The following is a 19020-nucleotide window of genomic DNA, read 5'->3' on the forward strand; positions in this document are numbered from 1 at the left end:
GCTTCATCCTCTCGAATGAGGACATCAATTGCTACCTTGGCACGTTACTCTCTTCATCCTGTGAAGACTCATTAGGCTTATCCTACAATTACTAGCTGGCCCGAAGAGATATCTCCTGAATCCAGCTTAAGCTGGAGTCTCCCAGGCTCATCTGGCATGTCTTCCCTGAAGTCTGCCAAAACCCACACCCTTGCATTTCCAGGGACTCGCCTTAGCCAGCTGGGCAGAAAACCCAGCATGCTTCAAACAAGCTGACAGACAAGCGGGAGAGGACTCACGGGCAGACGGCTTCCCTCAGGTCTCGGGTGGAGCTCTGGGACCACAGCAGCAACGGGCCATCCCAGCCCCTGGGCTCAGCAGCGCCCTCATTCTCAGGCCGGCGGCTCTGCCCTGAGGGGAGCAGGAACGTCACCAACTGCCGCAGGCGGACCTCAAGCCCCTCCCACTGCTGGAGCCTGACCTCCCCCGGCCCCACCCCTTCCCCTACCCCAGCAGGACGAGAGCTCGTCTTCCCCTGGCTTCCAACGTGAGGCCCGGCCCTGGGCCCCGATTGGGCACTGCCCCAGCCCGGAGCCAATCACAGTGGCCAGGGAGGTGGAACGCACCGATTGGCCAGGGCCAGGTCATGTGACCATACTCCCCAGGAAACTCAAAGATTACCAAGGTTCTCTAAGAAACCAATGAACAAAATTATCCACTAAAGGCAAACCATAATTTTTAATGAGGCCAATGTCACAGAAAAAAAAAATGCTCCACAATAAACTGCTCAAGGAAGCTACTAAATAAACTTTCAGAAAAGTTTAGTAGTTTTTTTTTTTTTTTTTAAATAGGGTGACGGAGAGCTATACCTTTCCCATCTATGTGAATTTAGGTTTAAACTAGATTTCCCTTGGCTATTATATAAGACAAAAAAACCCACATCACCCACTTTCACTCCCCCCCACCCCCAAAATGTGTTTTAATCTATTGAATTTTTGTGTCCTCAGTTGTGTCTGATTCACGGCAACTCACCAACTCTACACAGCCAGGCTCTTCCGTCCATGGAATTCAGGGCAATTTTTTCTGTCCCAGTAAATGCCCACCCTGGGTGATCCAAAGGCAAGGGCTCCGAGGCTCCTGAGAGACTAACTCCTTTCAGCTGAGCACAGAGCTGGCTCCTCACTGGGATGCCTGTGGCCTGGGGCTCCCAGAGGGGAGAGCAGCACTCGCCCCACCGTGTGGTCACTGCTGGAAGTGCAGGCTGCTCCTCACTCCCCCTTGACAGTGTCCCTGAGGGCAGAACAGTGTGAATCGAATCAAGGTGGAAATGCAAACTCCAATGCAACCAACCTTCCCACAAGATCTCCAAAACCACTCAGGAACAGGGAATTGGAAACTGCAGGGGATGACATGAATGGAGATGGAGACTTGACACCTTACACCGAGTTCACTTCCAGTTATCCCTAGACAAACTTTCCATGAAAACTTGTCACAAATCTAGAAGAACAATGAGCAGAAACCGGACACGTGCTTTGAGTCTTCACACACAAAACTAAAAGGCAGTCCACAAAAAAAAACCCAGAGAATACAGTGGACTTTGCAAAATCAAAGATATCTACTGTGGGAAAGACCTCATTACAAAAGCAAAAGACAGGTCATACATCGCGAGACGAATGAGTGGAAACACAAAGCTTATCAAGGATGTGTCTCCAAACAGACAAAGAACGCCAACACAACAAGCCTGTGAAAACTAGGGAAAGGTCTGAAGGGACACCAGACGGAGGAAGACACACACAGAGTATCCCGGATGATGTCCAGCACTGAGGGCCTGAAGAAACAACAGTCTAGTTGCACCCCCTCAGGCCTGTGTGACCGTGGATGAGGCCTCTGTTTCCCGGTGGCTCTGAGACATGGACAGGGAGGAAGGGGAAGAGAAGTCACTTGCATTTCTAATACTCACAGCAAAGTCTTCCAATGAGAAGGGAATTATCACCCCCACTGACAATGCCATTCACTGAAGTGATATCCACGAGTCCATCTACCCCAGAAGGGAAGGATGGACCTGTTCTCACAAAACGGCGAGAGATGGAAGGAGGAAGATCAAGCCCACACCAATCACTGGAAAGAGAAGCTGTGCTCAGGGCTTGAAAGAATTCCTACAGGGAAAATCATGTCACAGCCCCACATGGCAATCCACAGCTTCCATGCTATTCCTCCCAAAATGCCAATGCATTTTCGCACCGAACAAAGAATTGCAAAAGGGGTACGGAAACAGAAAAGAGCCTACATTGTCAATACAATCCGACGAAAAAGCCCCGATACGGACATCCAAGGTTGTGTGAAAGGAAATTAGACGACCAAACTAGGATCCTCAGGAGAGTATCGGAGAAGGCAATGGCGACCCACTCCAGTACTCTTGCCTGGAAAATGTCCTGGACGGAGGAGCCTGGTAGGCTACAGGCCATGGGGTCTTGCAGAGTCAGACACGACTGAAGTGACTTAGCCGCAGCAGCAGCAGCAGGACAGTATGCTATTGGGAATACAACAACACACACAGATCCAGATCGATGGAATAAAGTTGAGGGTCCAGAAACAAACCCCAGCATCCATGGTCAACTCATCTCTGACACAGACGGTGAGAATATCCAAATGGGAACAAGAAAGCCTCTTCAATCAATGTCCATGGGAAAACCAGACAGCTACATCTGAAGAACGCTATTGGGTTTGATCTCATACCACCTCAATATCGGGGAAAAACCTCACCCTAAAGACTGATGTCATGAGATAGCTAGAAAGAAGCGTAGGTCAAAGGCTCCTTAACATCAGAGTCTCCTTGCCATTTGCTGGGCGGAGGTCGAAATGGGTCTCTTCAAGTAAGGGAAAGAGGTAAACGAAGTACACCACTGGGTTTCCATCCAATGGAACCTATTCACAACAGAGAGGCTAAGCATTCACAAATGCAAAAGATAGGAAACGGAACACGAGAGACTCCTTGCAAGTGGTGTATCTGAGAAGGGGTTCATATGGAAAGAGACGAAGAATGCACAGCACTCAGATTCCAAGAAACACCACCACCACCCTTGACCCTTCCCCCATGACCAACTCTGACCTAAAGCCTTTCTCTCCCTCTAACCTATCCCTAAAACATAACCCTCATCTAATCATATACATGTGCATCCCTAGCATCCATCCATCCATCCACACACGAGAGAGAAAGAGGAAGACACAGACGGAATTGAGAAAGGAAAAGAGAGGGACACAGCCAGAGAGAGACACGGAACCAAAGAGAGGAAAGGAGTCGATGGTCCAGACTATTCCTCAATCTGTCTCGAAGGTAGAAGCAATGACAGCACCCTTCCACCCCAGAAGGGGGAAAAGGACGGAAGGTTTGGAGAGGAAAAGACAAGAACGCAGGGAGCCATTAGAAGCTCAGCCACCCGCAGAAGCCGAGCTGGGACCCTTGAACAGAATCTCAATGGAAACAGAGGACCAGAAAGTTGGCTACTCTTTTCTATAAGAGAGGGAGACCTTCGAGTCTTCCTTTCGGTCCTCCAACTTGGATGCGGGGTCTCAAAACAGTCAGGAGGGGGAGTGCCTTTTCCTGGGTTCCACGGCGCATCCAGGCCTCGTTCTGCCCCATTCTGTGCTGTGTCAGCCCTGGATGGAATCTTTCTTTCTGAAGTCTCAGCGCACGAGCTCCACGTGATATCGGCCCCAGGTGGAAAGGCATGGAGCTGCTCGTAGGCCGACAGACCTAGGAAGCAGATGGGAGAATGACCCCCACTCTGCAGATGGAGAGACTGGGGCAACCCTGAGGGGCATATGCTTGTCCAGGGCCACACCACTTATGAGAAGAAGGAGCCTGGTCTGAGAGCAGCATGGTCCTCGGAGCTCAGGCCCTGGCTGAACCCAGGCCTCCCCAGGGCTGTGGGCTGGGCCGTGTGGGTGTCATTGTGCCTGCACATGGCCTAAGGGGGGTGGTCGAGCAGTCAGAAACTCAGAGATTCCCTTGGGAAGTTTTGAGGAAGGGACCTCAGCACGAACCCCAGGAAATGATGTCACCTGCCGGCAACAGAACCCAACAGAACCCGCAATCCGGGTATCCAGGCCTCCAGAGCGGAGAGGAGCCCCCAGCCAGATCACTTGCTGCCAAGATGTTCTGCTGTTTGCCCCTGCCCAGAGGCCGGGGCCTCAGGAGAGCTCACAGGCAGTGTGCGTGGGCACCCTGTCGACGTTGGCTCAGGACACCCCCGAGAGGCCTCTGGCCCTTTGCCCGGAGAAACAGAAAGGTAACACGGGGAGCCCCAGGCCGGGCCAGGCCACCTCTCCCATGCCACCCGGAAACACCGGGTCCTTTGCCTGTGTGTGGGGATGCGGGTTTCTCGGGCTGTGTCTCCCTCAAGGAAGCCCAGGCGGATGTGGGGTCAGAAGCCTGTGGACAAGTTGTGCCCACACCCCAGGGGAGAGCAGGCTGGGCGGGATGGGGAGAGTGTGGGCAGCGCCGACCGGCCAGGCTGACCTCACACCCTCAGATGGGTCTCTTTCCTCCCGGGTGGGGATCTGAGCAGACACACGTCTCTGACCCTTCTGGGAAGAGAAGTTCGAGCAGGCAGAAGCAGCGGCTCCACTGGCCAGGCCCAGCTCGGAAAACTCCCAGCATGGCTGGCTGACGGTCACTGTCGTTGCAGAGCTTCCCACGTGATGAGGCCGAGGACGGGGACACCCCATCCAGCTCCCAGAGGGAGGGGTCGGAGCACCACCCGCCCGCCCGTGAGGCCCAGTGCAGGCTCCAGGTCAGCGTGCCCACGGAGGCATCAGCCCCACCGGGGGAGACGCGGAGGTGGGGAAGGCCTGCTGCCGAGACACCGCCCAGGATACAGCCGGCGGCCCAGTCTGAGGCTTCCACGGAGCTCAGCACACCCGGCTCCGACCCAGAGTCCAGAGAACCCCGGCCTCTGAGGCACCAGGAGGACCTGGAGCCCAGCACGCCACAGCACAGAGGTGAGGACGCTGGGGCTGGTGCACGGGAGTGTGTGGGGAGGGGTGCTGAGCTACACAGGGACGAGTCCTCGAAAGCTGCTGCTGGGCCTGCAGCAAGCGCTGGCCTCATACCCCCCGCCCCCCATCTTGCACACTTCAGTCCCAAAAGACATCTGACGCTGGGTATTCTTTGGGAACCTCTTGGAAGGTTTCTGTCCCGGGGTACGCACATGCCAAGGCTGGCCTGTGGGCAAACTTTGCTTCTCCCCCAGCTCTAGCACTGGCCTCCAACTGGAACCAGGCTCCACTTCCCAGACCTGTCCCCACACAGGTGGTGGCTCCAGGTGCAGGACCCAGGGATCCACCGAGGGCAGATGGAGAAGCGAGACTTGCCCTCGCAGAGACACCAGGCCAGCTGGGTACTGGCCAGCACACCGGGCAGATCGGATCTCCGTGCCTGCAGGACCCCCAGCCCCAGGCACTGATGTCCCACCCCCTCAGCGAGAACCTCCACCTCCACGTGCACCTCTACCTGCTCGGGCTTTGGCAAGAGAACCCGAGGCAGAGGAAGAGTCACCGCCTCGGCAGGGAGAGCCTGCCCTGGCTCCCGCGCAACACCCAGACGCCCACGATGACTCACCCAGCCCTGCAGGGAGAAAGAGCCCCCGCTCTGGACAGAGACCCAGAGCCCTTACCGGAAACACCACGTCCAGGGGAGCGGTCGGCTCTGCAGCCTCCATCCCTGTCTGCTCACCGTGGATGCCGGCAACTCGGTCTGCCCCCAGGGGACATGGAGTTCCTTTCCCCTGAACTGCTTTGCATGTGGTTTGTTTCCACCTTTCTGGTGATGTTTTATTTTTTGTATGGTTTCCTGGATTTTTGTTGGTTAAGTTGGGATTAGTAAACTGTTTCATCATTGTTGCAATCTGGGAACACTGTTGTGTAACTCTGGTGATACTGTGTTACCATCACCACTTTGTAGTTTCAGACCCGTTCCATCTTTATGCCCCACCCCCCAACAAAGCCTGGATTCAAGGCAAGCACGCCCTGTTCATCCCTCCCCCCGATCCTGAACACAATTTCATCTTTTCTTTCTGCATTCCTTCCTATATTCTTGGTGTCCCCAATCAGTGACTCTCAGCGAAATGACTGAAGGAGTGTTTTTCGGACTCTCCACCTACTGTAAGACTCCATTGGAGAGTTCTCATTTTTATGTCATTTGAACTAGCCTTTGATAGCTGAAAGGACGGTGTACGTCCTTTCAAGATACCATGTGCCAAACGAAGCCCTTTTGGCAACTGCCATCATTATCTCCAGGCAGGCATTGCTGTTTGAAGGGTGACATCTCAGCCAGAAGGCAGAGGCTGAGCTCCTCTTGTTGCACCAGCTCCCAAAAGAAGCCAAGAAAGGGAGCTGGAACAACAAACCACCCCCATGCCCAGGAAAGCGTTCTTCATGACAGAAGGCTAGAAAATGACCCAACATCCTTGTGGCCCAGAACCACTCTAGAAAATCACTGTTCCATAAAAAAGAGAAACACATGGGAAGTTCCAAGGAGAGGCAATGCCCATGGCCAGTGTACTTGAGAGACGGCCTGACCGCTCCGGGGAAGACACGCACCGACGGAACCCCTTGGGAAACAGCAGTGATAGTCCTCACCGTCGTAAGGGTTTCCTCTGGGGACAACCTGCCCTGGGCACCACACGAGGGAGCAGACCGGCTTCTCTTCCTCTGCCCCCACACCATTCACTCATGAAGGCAGCTCAGGTGTTCTCATGCCCTGCCTGCCTGCCTGCCTGGCTCATCCGTGAGCTGTGACCACCTCCAGGCTAGGACTCCACCTTTTCCTCTCTGTGTACCGTGAATCTGCACACAGTGGGCTTTCAGAACCTTAGGAGACTTGAGCCATTCCCGCTCGAGCCAGAACCCTCCCCAGGAAGGAAAACAGCTGTGGAGTCATTTTGGCCCCAGCACTGGTTCCGAAAGCCTGGCGGCTCCTACAGCCTCTACGGTGTGAAGAGGGAGGTCCCTTTTGACAGAGCTTTCCGGCTCTCAGATCTAAGCTGTTGTTTCACTGTCAGCTGTGTCTCTTCCGTTGCAGCCAGGTGGGCCACGCTGCTCCAAAGGAGCTCACAAGCTGAGTTTCAAGGGAGGACAGGGATGGCTACAACGTGCTGCAAACTGAGTGAGGGTCCCCACAATCCTCAGCAAAGGTCTGTGGTGTGCAAGTGGGGAGTAGAGGGCCCCCAAGTTCCAAAGGAAGGGAGGTAGTCGGGAGCTAAAGCCCTTGGCTGCTGTGGTAGCAGCTGCAGATGGCAGCCCGTCCACAGTGCACTTCAAATGAGGTCATATGAGCGGGACTCTGGAAATGGCTCCGAAATCGAGAGAAAGGGGTCAGGGTATGTGGGAATCCGGCGGGGGTGGGGGGTGGATGAAGGAAGGTGTCCCTCCTCTCTCCAGTGCAATTTGGTTTGGTGAGTCTCAAAGCTACCAGATGGCACTTCCCAAGTCAGGCCCCCGCAGGAATCAGGGTGGGCTGCCTGCCTCGGGCCCTGCCACAGGGACAAGCCACACCAGTGGCCTCCCTGAGCTCCAATGGCCGGATCTGGGGGGTTCTGTCTGGGTGCACACCTCCTTGCTGTGGCCAAGTTCCCCCCTTCTCTGAGCACCAGCTTCATCCTCTCGAATGAGGACATCAATTGCTACCTTGGCACGTTACTCTCTTCATCCTGTGAAGACTCATTAGGCTTATCCTACAATTACTAGCTGGCCCGAAGAGATATCTCCTGAATCCAGCTTAAGCTGGAGTCTCCCAGGCTCATCTGGCATGTCTTCCCTGAAGTCTGCCAAAACCCACACCCTTGCATTTCCAGGGACTCCCCTTAGCCAGCTGGGCAGAAAACCCAGCATGCTTCAAACAAGCTGACAGACAAGCGGGAGAGGACTCACGGGCAGACGGCTTCCCTCAGGTCTCGGGTGGAGCTCTGGGACCACAGCAGCAACGGGCCATCCCAGCCCCTGGGCTCAGCAGCGCCCTCATTCTCAGGCCGGCGGCTCTGCCCTGAGGGGAGCAGGAACGTCACCAACTGCCGCAGGCGGACCTCAAGCCCCTCCCACTGCTGGAGCCTGACCTCCCCCGGCCCCACCCCTTCCCCTACCCCAGCAGGACGAGAGCTCGTCTTCCCCTGGCTTCCAACGTGAGGCCCGGCCCTGGGCCCCGATTGGGCACTGCCCCAGCCCGGAGCCAATCACAGTGGCCAGGGAGGTGGAACGCACCGATTGGCCAGGGCCAGGTCATGTGACCATACTCCCCAGGAAACTCAAAGATTACCAAGGTTCTCTAAGAAACCAATGAACAAAATTATCCACTAAAGGCAAACCATAATTTTTAATGAGGCCAATGTCACAGAAAAAAAAAATGCTCCACAATAAACTGCTCAAGGAAGCTACTAAATAAACTTTCAGAAAAGTTTAGTAGTTTTTTTTTTTTTTTTAAATAGGGTGACGGAGAGCTATACCTTTCCCATCTATGTGAATTTAGGTTTAAACTAGATTTCCCTTGGCTATTATATAAGACAAAAAAACCCACATCACCCACTTTCACTCCCCCCCACCCCCAAAATGTGTTTTAATCTATTGAATTTTTGTGTCCTCAGTTGTGTCTGATTCACGGCAACTCACCAACTCTACACAGCCAGGCTCTTCCGTCCATGGAATTCAGGGCAATTTTTTCTGTCCCAGTAAATGCCCACCCTGGGTGATCCAAAGGCAAGGGCTCCGAGGCTCCTGAGAGACTAACTCCTTTCAGCTGAGCACAGAGCTGGCTCCTCACTGGGATGCCTGTGGCCTGGGGCTCCCAGAGGGGAGAGCAGCACTCGCCCCACCGTGTGGTCACTGCTGGAAGTGCAGGCTGCTCCTCACTCCCCCTTGACAGTGTCCCTGAGGGCAGAACAGTGTGAATCGAATCAAGGTGGAAATGCAAACTCCAATGCAACCAACCTTCCCACAAGATCTCCAAAACCACTCAGGAACAGGGAATTGGAAACTGCAGGGGATGACATGAATGGAGATGGAGACTTGACACCTTACACCGAGTTCACTTCCAGTTATCCCTAGACAAACTTTCCATGAAAACTTGTCACAAATCTAGAAGAACAATGAGCAGAAACCGGACACGTGCTTTGAGTCTTCACACACAAAACTAAAAGGCAGTCCACAAAAAAAAACCCAGAGAATACAGTGGACTTTGCAAAATCAAAGATATCTACTGTGGGAAAGACCTCATTACAAAAGCAAAAGACAGGTCATACATCGCGAGACGAATGAGTGGAAACACAAAGCTTATCAAGGATGTGTCTCCAAACAGACAAAGAACGCCAACACAACAAGCCTGTGAAAACTAGGGAAAGGTCTGAAGGGACACCAGACGGAGGAAGACACACACAGAGTATCCCGGATGATGTCCAGCACTGAGGGCCTGAAGAAACAACAGTCTAGTTGCACCCCCTCAGGCCTGTGTGACCGTGGATGAGGCCTCTGTTTCCCGGTGGCTCTGAGACATGGACAGGGAGGAAGGGGAAGAGAAGTCACTTGCATTTCTAATACTCACAGCAAAGTCTTCCAATGAGAAGGGAATTATCACCCCCACTGACAATGCCATTCACTGAAGTGATATCCACGAGTCCATCTACCCCAGAAGGGAAGGATGGACCTGTTCTCACAAAACGGCGAGAGATGGAAGGAGGAAGATCAAGCCCACACCAATCACTGGAAAGAGAAGCTGTGCTCAGGGCTTGAAAGAATTCCTACTGGGAAAATCATGTCACAGCCCCACATGGCAATCCACAGCTTCCATGCTATTCCTCCCAAAATGCCAATGCATTTTCGCACCGAACAAAGAATTGCAAAAGGGGTACGGAAACAGAAAAGAGCCTACATTGTCAATACAATCCGACGAAAAAGCCCCGATACGGACATCCAAGGTTGTGTGAAAGGAAATTAGACGACCAAACTAGGATCCTCAGGAGAGTATCGGAGAAGGCAATGGCGACCCACTCCAGTACTCTTGCCTGGAAAATGTCCTGGACGGAGGAGCCTGGTAGGCTACAGGCCATGGGGTCTTGCAGAGTCAGACACGACTGAAGTGACTTAGCCGCAGCAGCAGCAGCAGGACAGTATGCTATTGGGAATACAACAACACACACAGATCCAGATCGATGGAATAAAGTTGAGGGTCCAGAAACAAACCCCAGCATCCATGGTCAACTCATCTCTGACACAGACGGTGAGAATATCCAAATGGGAACAAGAAAGCCTCTTCAATCAATGTCCATGGGAAAACCAGACAGCTACATCTGAAGAACGCTATTGGGTTTGATCTCATACCACCTCAATATCGGGGAAAAACCTCACCCTAAAGACTGATGTCATGAGATAGCTAGAAAGAAGCGTAGGTCAAAGGCTCCTTAACATCAGAGTCTCCTTGCCATTTGCTGGGCGGAGGTCGAAATGGGTCTCTTCAAGTAAGGGAAAGAGGTAAACGAAGTACACCACTGGGTTTCCATCCAATGGAACCTATTCACAACAGAGAGGCTAAGCATTCACAAATGCAAAAGATAGGAAACGGAACACGAGAGACTCCTTGCAAGTGGTGTATCTGAGAAGGGGTTCATATGGAAAGAGACGAAGAATGCACAGCACTCAGATTCCAAGAAACACCACCACCACCCTTGACCCTTCCCCCATGACCAACTCTGACCTAAAGCCTTTCTCTCCCTCTAACCTATCCCTAAAACATAACCCTCATCTAATCATATACATGTGCATCCCTAGCATCCATCCATCCATCCACACACGAGAGAGAAAGAGGAAGACACAGACGGAATTGAGAAAGGAAAAGAGAGGGACACAGCCAGAGAGAGACACGGAACCAAAGAGAGGAAAGGAGTCGATGGTCCAGACTATTCCTCAATCTGTCTCGAAGGTAGAAGCAATGACAGCGCCCTTCCACCCCAGAAGGGGGAAAAGGACGGAAGGTTTGGAGAGGAAAAGACAAGAACGCAGGGAGCCATTAGAAGCTCAGCCACCCGCAGAAGCCGAGCTGGGACCCTTGAACAGAATCTCAATGGAAACAGAGGACCAGAAAGTTGGCTACTCTTTTCTATAAGAGAGGGAGACCTTCGAGTCTTCCTTTCGGTCCTCCAACTTGGATGCGGGGTCTCAAAACAGTCAGGAGGGGGAGTGCCTTTTCCTGGGTTCCACGGCGCATCCAGGCCTCGTTCTGCCCCATTCTGTGCTGTGTCAGCCCTGGATGGAATCTTTCTTTCTGAAGTCTCAGCGCACGAGCTCCACGTGATATCGGCCCCAGGTGGAAAGGCATGGAGCTGCTCGTAGGCCGACAGACCTAGGAAGCAGATGGGAGAATGACCCCCACTCTGCAGATGGAGAGACTGGGGCAACCCTGAGGGGCATATGCTTGTCCAGGGCCACACCACTTATGAGAAGAAGGAGCCTGGTCTGAGAGCAGCATGGTCCTCGGAGCTCAGGCCCTGGCTGAACCCAGGCCTCCCCAGGGCTGTGGGCTGGGCCGTGTGGGTGTCATTGTGCCTGCACATGGCCTAAGGGGGGTGGTCGAGCAGTCAGAAACCCAGAGATTCCCTTGGGAAGTTTTGAGGAAGGGACCTCAGCACGAACCCCAGGAAATGATGTCACCTGCCGGCAACAGAACCCAACAGAACCCGCAATCCGGGTATCCAGGCCTCCAGAGCGGAGAGGAGCCCCCAGCCGGATCACTTGCTGCCAAGATGTTCTGCTGTTTGCCCCTGCCCAGAGGCCGGGGCCTCAGGAGAGCTCACAGGCAGTGTGCGTGGGCACCCTGTCGACGTTGGCTCAGGACACCCCCGAGAGGCCTCTGGCCCTTTGCCCGGAGAAACAGAAAGGTAACACGGGGAGCCCCAGGCCGGGCCAGGCCACCTCTCCCATGCCACCCGGAAACACCGGGTCCTTTGCCTGTGTGTGGGGATGCGGGTTTCTCGGGCTGTGTCTCCCTCAAGGAAGCCCAGGCGGATGTGGGGTCAGAAGCCTGTGGACAAGTTGTGCCCACACCCCAGGGGAGAGCAGGCTGGGCGGGATGGGGAGAGTGTGGGCAGCGCCGACCGGCCAGGCTGACCTCACACCCTCAGATGGGTCTCTTTCCTCCCGGGTGGGGATCTGAGCAGACACACGTCTCTGACCCTTCTGGGAAGAGAAGTTCGAGCAGGCAGAAGCAGCGGCTCCACTGGCCAGGCCCAGCTCGGAAAACTCCCAGCATGGCTGGCTGACGGTCACTGTCGTTGCAGAGCTTCCCACGTGATGAGGCCGAGGACGGGGACACCCCATCCAGCTCCCAGAGGGAGGGGTCGGAGCACCACCCGCCCGCCCGTGAGGCCCAGTGCAGGCTCCAGGTCAGCGTGCCCACGGAGGCATCAGCCCCACCGGGGGAGACGCGGAGGTGGGGAAGGCCTGCTGCCGAGACACCGCCCAGGATACAGCCGGCGGCCCAGTCTGAGGCTTCCACGGAGCTCAGCACACCCGGCTCCGACCCAGAGTCCAGAGAACCCCGGCCTCTGAGGCACCAGGAGGACCTGGAGCCCAGCACGCCACAGCACAGAGGTGAGGACGCTGGGGCTGGTGCACGGGAGTGTGTGGGGAGGGGTGCTGAGCTACACAGGGACGAGTCCTCGAAAGCTGCTGCTGGGCCTGCAGCAAGCGCTGGCCTCACACCCCCCGCCCCCCATCTTGCACACTTCAGTCCCAAAAGACATCTGACGCTGGGTATTCTTTGGGAACCTCTTGGAAGGTTTCTGTCCCGGGGTACGCACATGCCAAGGCTGGCCTGTGGGCAAACTTTGCTTCTCCCCCAGCTCTAGCACTGGCCTCCAACTGGAACCAGGCTCCACTTCCCAGACCTGTCCCCACACAGGTGGTGGCTCCAGGTGCAGGACCCAGGGATCCACCGAGGGCAGATGGAGAAGCGAGACTTGCCCTCGCAGAGACACCAGGCCAGCTGGGTACTGGCCAGCACACCGGGCAGATCGGATCTCCGTGCCTGCAGGACCCCCAGCCCCAGGCACTGATGTCCCACCCCCTCAGCGAGAACCTCCACCTCCACGTGCACCTCTACCTGCTCGGGCTTTGGCAAGAGAACCCGAGGCAGAGGAAGAGTCACCGCCTCGGCAGGGAGAGCCTGCCCTGGCTCCCGCGCAACACCCAGACGCCCACGATGACTCACCCAGCCCTGCAGGGAGAAAGAGCCCCCGCTCTGGACAGAGACCCAGAGCCCTTACCGGAAACACCACGTCCAGGGGAGCGGTCGGCTCTGCAGCCTCCATCCCTGTCTGCTCACCGTGGATGCCGGCAACTCGGTCTGCCCCCAGGGGACATGGAGTTCCTTTCCCCTGAACTGCTTTGCATGTGGTTTGTTTCCACCTTTCTGGTGATGTTTTATTTTTTGTATGGTTTCCTGGATTTTTGTTGGTTAAGTTGGGATTAGTAAACTGTTTCATCATTGTTGCAATCTGGGAACACTGTTGTGTAACTCTGGTGATACTGTGTTACCATCACCACTTTGTAGTTTCAGACCCGTTCCATCTTTATGCCCCACCCCCCAACAAAGCCTGGATTCAAGGCAAGCACGCCCTGTTCATCCCTCCCCCCGATCCTGAACACAATTTCATCTTTTCTTTCTGCATTCCTTCCTATATTCTTGGTGTCCCCAATCAGTGACTCTCAGCGAAATGACTGAAGGAGTGTTTTTCGGACTCTCCACCTACTGTAAGACTCCATTGGAGAGTTCTCATTTTTATGTCATTTGAACTAGCCTTTGATAGCTGAAAGGACGGTGTACGTCCTTTCAAGATACCATGTGCCAAACGAAGCCCTTTTGGCAACTGCCATCATTATCTCCAGGCAGGCATTGCTGTTTGAAGGGTGACATCTCAGCCAGAAGGCAGAGGCTGAGCTCCTCTTGTTGCACCAGCTCCCAAAAGAAGCCAAGAAAGGGAGCTGGAACAACAAACCACCCCCATGCCCAGGAAAGCGTTCTTCATGACAGAAGGCTAGAAAATGACCCAACATCCTTGTGGCCCAGAACCACTCTAGAAAATCACTGTTCCATAAAAAAGAGAAACACATGGGAAGTTCCAAGGAGAGGCAATGCCCATGGCCAGTGTACTTGAGAGACGGCCTGACCGCTCCGGGGAAGACACGCACCGACGGAACCCCTTGGGAAACAGCAGTGATAGTCCTCACCGTCGTAAGGGTTTCCTCTGGGGACAACCTGCCCTGGGCACCACACGAGGGAGCAGACCGGCTTCTCTTCCTCTGCCCCCACACCATTCACTCATGAAGGCAGCTCAGGTGTTCTCATGCCCTGCCTGCCTGCCTGCCTGGCTCATCCGTGAGCTGTGACCACCTCCAGGCTAGGACTCCACCTTTTCCTCTCTGTGTACCGTGAATCTGCACACAGTGGGCTTTCAGAACCTTAGGAGACTTGAGCCATTCCCGCTCGAGCCAGAACCCTCCCCAGGAAGGAAAACAGCTGTGGAGTCATTTTGGCCCCAGCACTGGTTCCGAAAGCCTGGCGGCTCCTACAGCCTCTACGGTGTGAAGAGGGAGGTCCCTTTTGACAGAGCTTTCCGGCTCTCAGATCTAAGCTGTTGTTTCACTGTCAGCTGTGTCTCTTCCGTTGCAGCCAGGTGGGCCACGCTGCTCCAAAGGAGCTCACAAGCTGAGTTTCAAGGGAGGACAGGGATGGCTACAACGTGCTGCAAACTGAGTGAGGGTCCCCACAATCCTCAGCAAAGGTCTGTGGTGTGCAAGTGGGGAGTAGAGGGCCCCCAAGTTCCAAAGGAAGGGAGGTAGTCGGGAGCTAAAGCCCTTGGCTGCTGTGGTAGCAGCTGCAGATGGCAGCCCGTCCACAGTGCACTTCAAATGAGGTCATATGAGCGGGACTCTGGAAATGGCTCCGAAATCGAGAGAAAGGGGTCAGGGTATGTGGGAATCCGGCGGGGGTGGGGGGTGGATGAAGGAAGGTGTCCCTCCTCTCTCCAGTGCAATTTGGTTTGGTGAGTCTCAAAGCTACCAGATGGCACTTCCCAAGTCAGGCCCCCGCAGGAATCAGGGTGGGCTGCCTGCCTCGGGCCCTGCCACAGGGACAAGCCACACCAGTGGCCTCCCTGAGCTCCAATGGCCGGATCTGGGGGGTTCTGTCTGGGTGCACACCTCCTTGCTGTGGCCAAGTTCCCCCCTTCTCTGAGCACCAGCTTCATCCTCTCGAATGAGGACATCAATTGCTACCTTGGCACGTTACTCTCTTCATCCTGTGAAGACTCATTAGGCTTATCCTACAATTACTAGCTGGCCCGAAGAGATATCTCCTGAATCCAGCTTAAGCTGGAGTCTCCCAGGCTCATCTGGCATGTCTTCCCTGAAGTCTGCCAAAACCCACACCCTTGCATTTCCAGGGACTCCCCTTAGCCAGCTGGGCAGAAAACCCAGCATGCTTCAAACAAGCTGACAGACAAGCGGGAGAGGACTCACGGGCAGACGGCTTCCCTCAGGTCTCGGGTGGAGCTCTGGGACCACAGCAGCAACGGGCCATCCCAGCCCCTGGGCTCAGCAGCGCCCTCATTCTCAGGCCGGCGGCTCTGCCCTGAGGGGAGCAGGAACGTCACCAACTGCCGCAGGCGGACCTCAAGCCCCTCCCACTGCTGGAGCCTGACCTCCCCCGGCCCCACCCCTTCCCCTACCCCAGCAGGACGAGAGCTCGTCTTCCCCTGGCTTCCAACGTGAGGCCCGGCCCTGGGCCCCGATTGGGCACTGCCCCAGCCCGGAGCCAATCACAGTGGCCAGGGAGGTGGAACGCACCGATTGGCCAGGGCCAGGTCATGTGACCATACTCCCCAGGAAACTCAAAGATTACCAAGGTTCTCTAAGAAACCAATGAACAAAATTATCCACTAAAGGCAAACCATAATTTTTAATGAGGCCAATGTCACAGAAAAAAAAAATGCTCCACAATAAACTGCTCAAGGAAGCTACTAAATAAACTTTCAGAAAAGTTTAGTAGTTTTTTTTTTTTTTTTAAATAGGGTGACGGAGAGCTATACCTTTCCCATCTATGTGAATTTAGGTTTAAACTAGATTTCCCTTGGCTATTATATAAGACAAAAAAACCCACATCACCCACTTTCACTCCCCCCCACCCCCAAAATGTGTTTTAATCTATTGAATTTTTGTGTCCTCAGTTGTGTCTGATTCACGGCAACTCACCAACTCTACACAGCCAGGCTCTTCCGTCCATGGAATTCAGGGCAATTTTTTCTGTCCCAGTAAATGCCCACCCTGGGTGATCCAAAGGCAAGGGCTCCGAGGCTCCTGAGAGACTAACTCCTTTCAGCTGAGCACAGAGCTGGCTCCTCACTGGGATGCCTGTGGCCTGGGGCTCCCAGAGGGGAGAGCAGCACTCGCCCCACCGTGTGGTCACTGCTGGAAGTGCAGGCTGCTCCTCACTCCCCCTTGACAGTGTCCCTGAGGGCAGAACAGTGTGAATCGAATCAAGGTGGAAATGCAAACTCCAATGCAACCAACCTTCCCACAAGATCTCCAAAACCACTCAGGAACAGGGAATTGGAAACTGCAGGGGATGACATGAATGGAGATGGAGACTTGACACCTTACACCGAGTTCACTTCCAGTTATCCCTAGACAAACTTTCCATGAAAACTTGTCACAAATCTAGAAGAACAATGAGCAGAAACCAGACACGTGCTTTGAGTCTTCACACACAAAACTAAAAGGCAGTCCACAAAAAAAACCCCAGAGAATACAGTGGACTTTGCAAAATCAAAGATATCTACTGTGGGAAAGACCTCATTACAAAAGCAAAAGACAGGTCATACATCGCGAGACGAATGAGTGGAAACACAAAGCTTATCAAGGATGTGTCTCCAAACAGACAAAGAACGCCAACACAACAAGCCTGTGAAAACTAGGGAAAGGTCTGAAGGGACACCAGACGGAGGAAGACACACACAGAGTATCCCGGATGATGTCCAGCACTGAGGGCCTGAAGAAACAACAGTCTAGTTGCACCCCCTCAGGCCTGTGTGACCGTGGATGAGGCCTCTGTTTCCCGGTGGCTCTGAGACATGGACAGGGAGGAAGGGGAAGAGAAGTCACTTGCATTTCTAATACTCACAGCAAAGTCTTCCAATGAGAAGGGAATTATCACCCCCACTGACAATGCCATTCACTGAAGTGATATCCACGAGTCCATCTACCCCAGAAGGGAAGGATGGACCTGTTCTCACAAAACGGCGAGAGATGGAAGGAGGAAGATCAAGCCCACACCAATCACTGGAAAGAGAAGCTGTGCTCAGGGCTTGAAAGAATTCCTACTGGGAAAATCATGTCACAGCCCCACATGGCAATCCACAGCTTCCATGCTATTCCTCCCAAAATGCCAATGCATTTTCGCACCGAACAAAGAATTGCAAAAGGGGTACGGAAACAGAAAAGAGCCTACATTGTCAATACAATCCGACGAAAAAGCCCCGATACGGACATCCAAGGTTGTGTGAAAGGAAATTAGACGACCAAACTAGGATCCTCAGGAGAGTATCGGAGAAGGCAATGGCGACCCACTCCAGTACTCTTGCCTGGAAAATGTCCTGGACGGAGGAGCCTGGTAGGCTACAGGCCATGGGGTCTTGCAGAGTCAGACACGACTGAAGTGACTTAGCCGCAGCAGCAGCAGCAGGACAGTATGCTATTGGGAATACAACAACACACACAGATCCAGATCGATGGAATAAAGTTGAGGGTCCAGAAACAAACCCCAGCATCCATGGTCAACTCATCTCTGACACAGACGGTGAGAATATCCAAATGGGAACAAGAAAGCCTCTTCAATCAATGTCCATGGGAAAACCAGACAGCTACATCTGAAGAACGCTATTGGGTTTGATCTCATACCACCTCAATATCGGGGAAAAACCTCACCCTAAAGACTGATGTCATGAGATAGCTAGAAAGAAGCGTAGGTCAAAGGCTCCTTAACATCAGAGTCTCCTTGCCATTTGCTGGGCGGAGGTCGAAATGGGTCTCTTCAAGTAAGGGAAAGAGGTAAACGAAGTACACCACTGGGTTTCCATCCAATGGAACCTATTCACAACAGAGAGGCTAAGCATTCACAAATGCAAAAGATAGGAAACGGAACACGAGAGACTCCTTGCAAGTGGTGTATCTGAGAAGGGGTTCATATGGAAAGAGACGAAGAATGCACAGCACTCAGATTCCAAGAAACACCACCACCACCCTTGACCCTTCCCCCATGACCAACTCTGACCTAAAGCCTTTCTCTCCCTCTAACCTATCCCTAAAACATAACCCTCATCTAATCATATACATGTGCATCCCTAGCATCCATCCATCCATCCACACACGAGAGAGAAAGAGGAAGACACAGACGGAATTGAGAAAGGAAAAGAGAGGGACACAGCCAGAGAGAGACACGGAACCAAAGAGAGGAAAGGAGTCGATGGTCCAGACTATTCCTCAATCTGTCTCGAAGGTAGAAGCAATGACAGCGCCCTTCCACCCCAGAAGGGGGAAAAGGACGGAAGGTTTGGAGAGGAAAAGACAAGAACGCAGGGAGCCATTAGAAGCTCAGCCACCCGCAGAAGCCGAGCTGGGACCCTTGAACAGAATCTCAATGGAAACAGAGGACCAGAAAGTTGGCTACTCTTTTCTATAAGAGAGGGAGACCTTCGAGTCTTCCTTTCGGTCCTCCAACTTGGATGCGGGGTCTCAAAACAGTCAGGAGGGGGAGTGCCTTTTCCTGGGTTCCACGGCGCATCCAGGCCTCGTTCTGCCCCATTCTGTGCTGTGTCAGCCCTGGATGGAATCTTTCTTTCTGAAGTCTCAGCGCACGAGCTCCACGTGATATCGGCCCCAGGTGGAAAGGCATGGAGCTGCTCGTAGGCCGACAGACCTAGGAAGCAGATGGGAGAATGACCCCCA

General features: G+C 53.8%; 2 protein-coding genes and 1 long non-coding RNA gene across 4 annotated transcripts in view; 2 read left to right on the forward strand and 1 right to left on the reverse strand.

Moving 5' to 3' along the window:
* The window catches only part of LOC145527607 (uncharacterized), a 53128-nt gene that overhangs the window by 22193 nt on the left and 11915 nt on the right, over positions 1–19020 (reverse strand). The window contains exons 5-13 of the long non-coding RNA XR_014069769.1: positions 18766–18991; positions 16270–16527; positions 12128–15649; positions 11137–11362; positions 8641–8898; positions 7909–8020; positions 3508–3733; positions 1012–1269; positions 279–390 (exon numbers count right to left, since the gene is read on the reverse strand). This is a non-coding gene — a long non-coding RNA (uncharacterized LOC145527607). The remainder of the gene's footprint in view (positions 1–278; positions 391–1011; positions 1270–3507; positions 3734–7908; positions 8021–8640; positions 8899–11136; positions 11363–12127; positions 15650–16269; positions 16528–18765; positions 18992–19020) is intronic.
* On the forward strand, positions 4076–5884 carry LOC145527501 (uncharacterized). Of its 2 annotated transcripts, none has more exons than XM_081545585.1 (3): positions 4076–4268; positions 4668–4980; positions 5232–5884. In XM_081545585.1, the coding sequence occupies exons 1-3, from the start codon at positions 4134–4136 to the stop codon at positions 5858–5860; spliced, it is 1077 nt and encodes a 358-aa protein (XP_081401711.1). In that variant the 5' UTR covers positions 4076–4133; the 3' UTR covers positions 5861–5884. The 2 variants fall into 2 exon arrangements, with proteins under 2 accessions (XP_081401711.1, XP_081401712.1); XM_081545586.1 differs by having other exon boundaries at positions 4092–4268; positions 5291–5884.
* LOC145527457 (uncharacterized) lies at positions 8330–13513 on the forward strand. Its single transcript, XM_081545510.1, has 3 exons — positions 8330–11897; positions 12297–12609; positions 12861–13513. Exons 1-3 carry the CDS (start codon positions 11487–11489, stop codon positions 13487–13489), a joined length of 1353 nt encoding a protein of 450 aa, XP_081401636.1. The 5' UTR covers positions 8330–11486; the 3' UTR covers positions 13490–13513.

Source organism: Giraffa tippelskirchi, chromosome 11, assembly GCF_054371585.1.
Source record: "Giraffa tippelskirchi isolate mGirTip1 chromosome 11, T2T-mGirTip1v1.2.pri, whole genome shotgun sequence".
Lineage (NCBI taxonomy): Eukaryota > Metazoa > Chordata > Mammalia > Artiodactyla > Giraffidae > Giraffa > Giraffa tippelskirchi.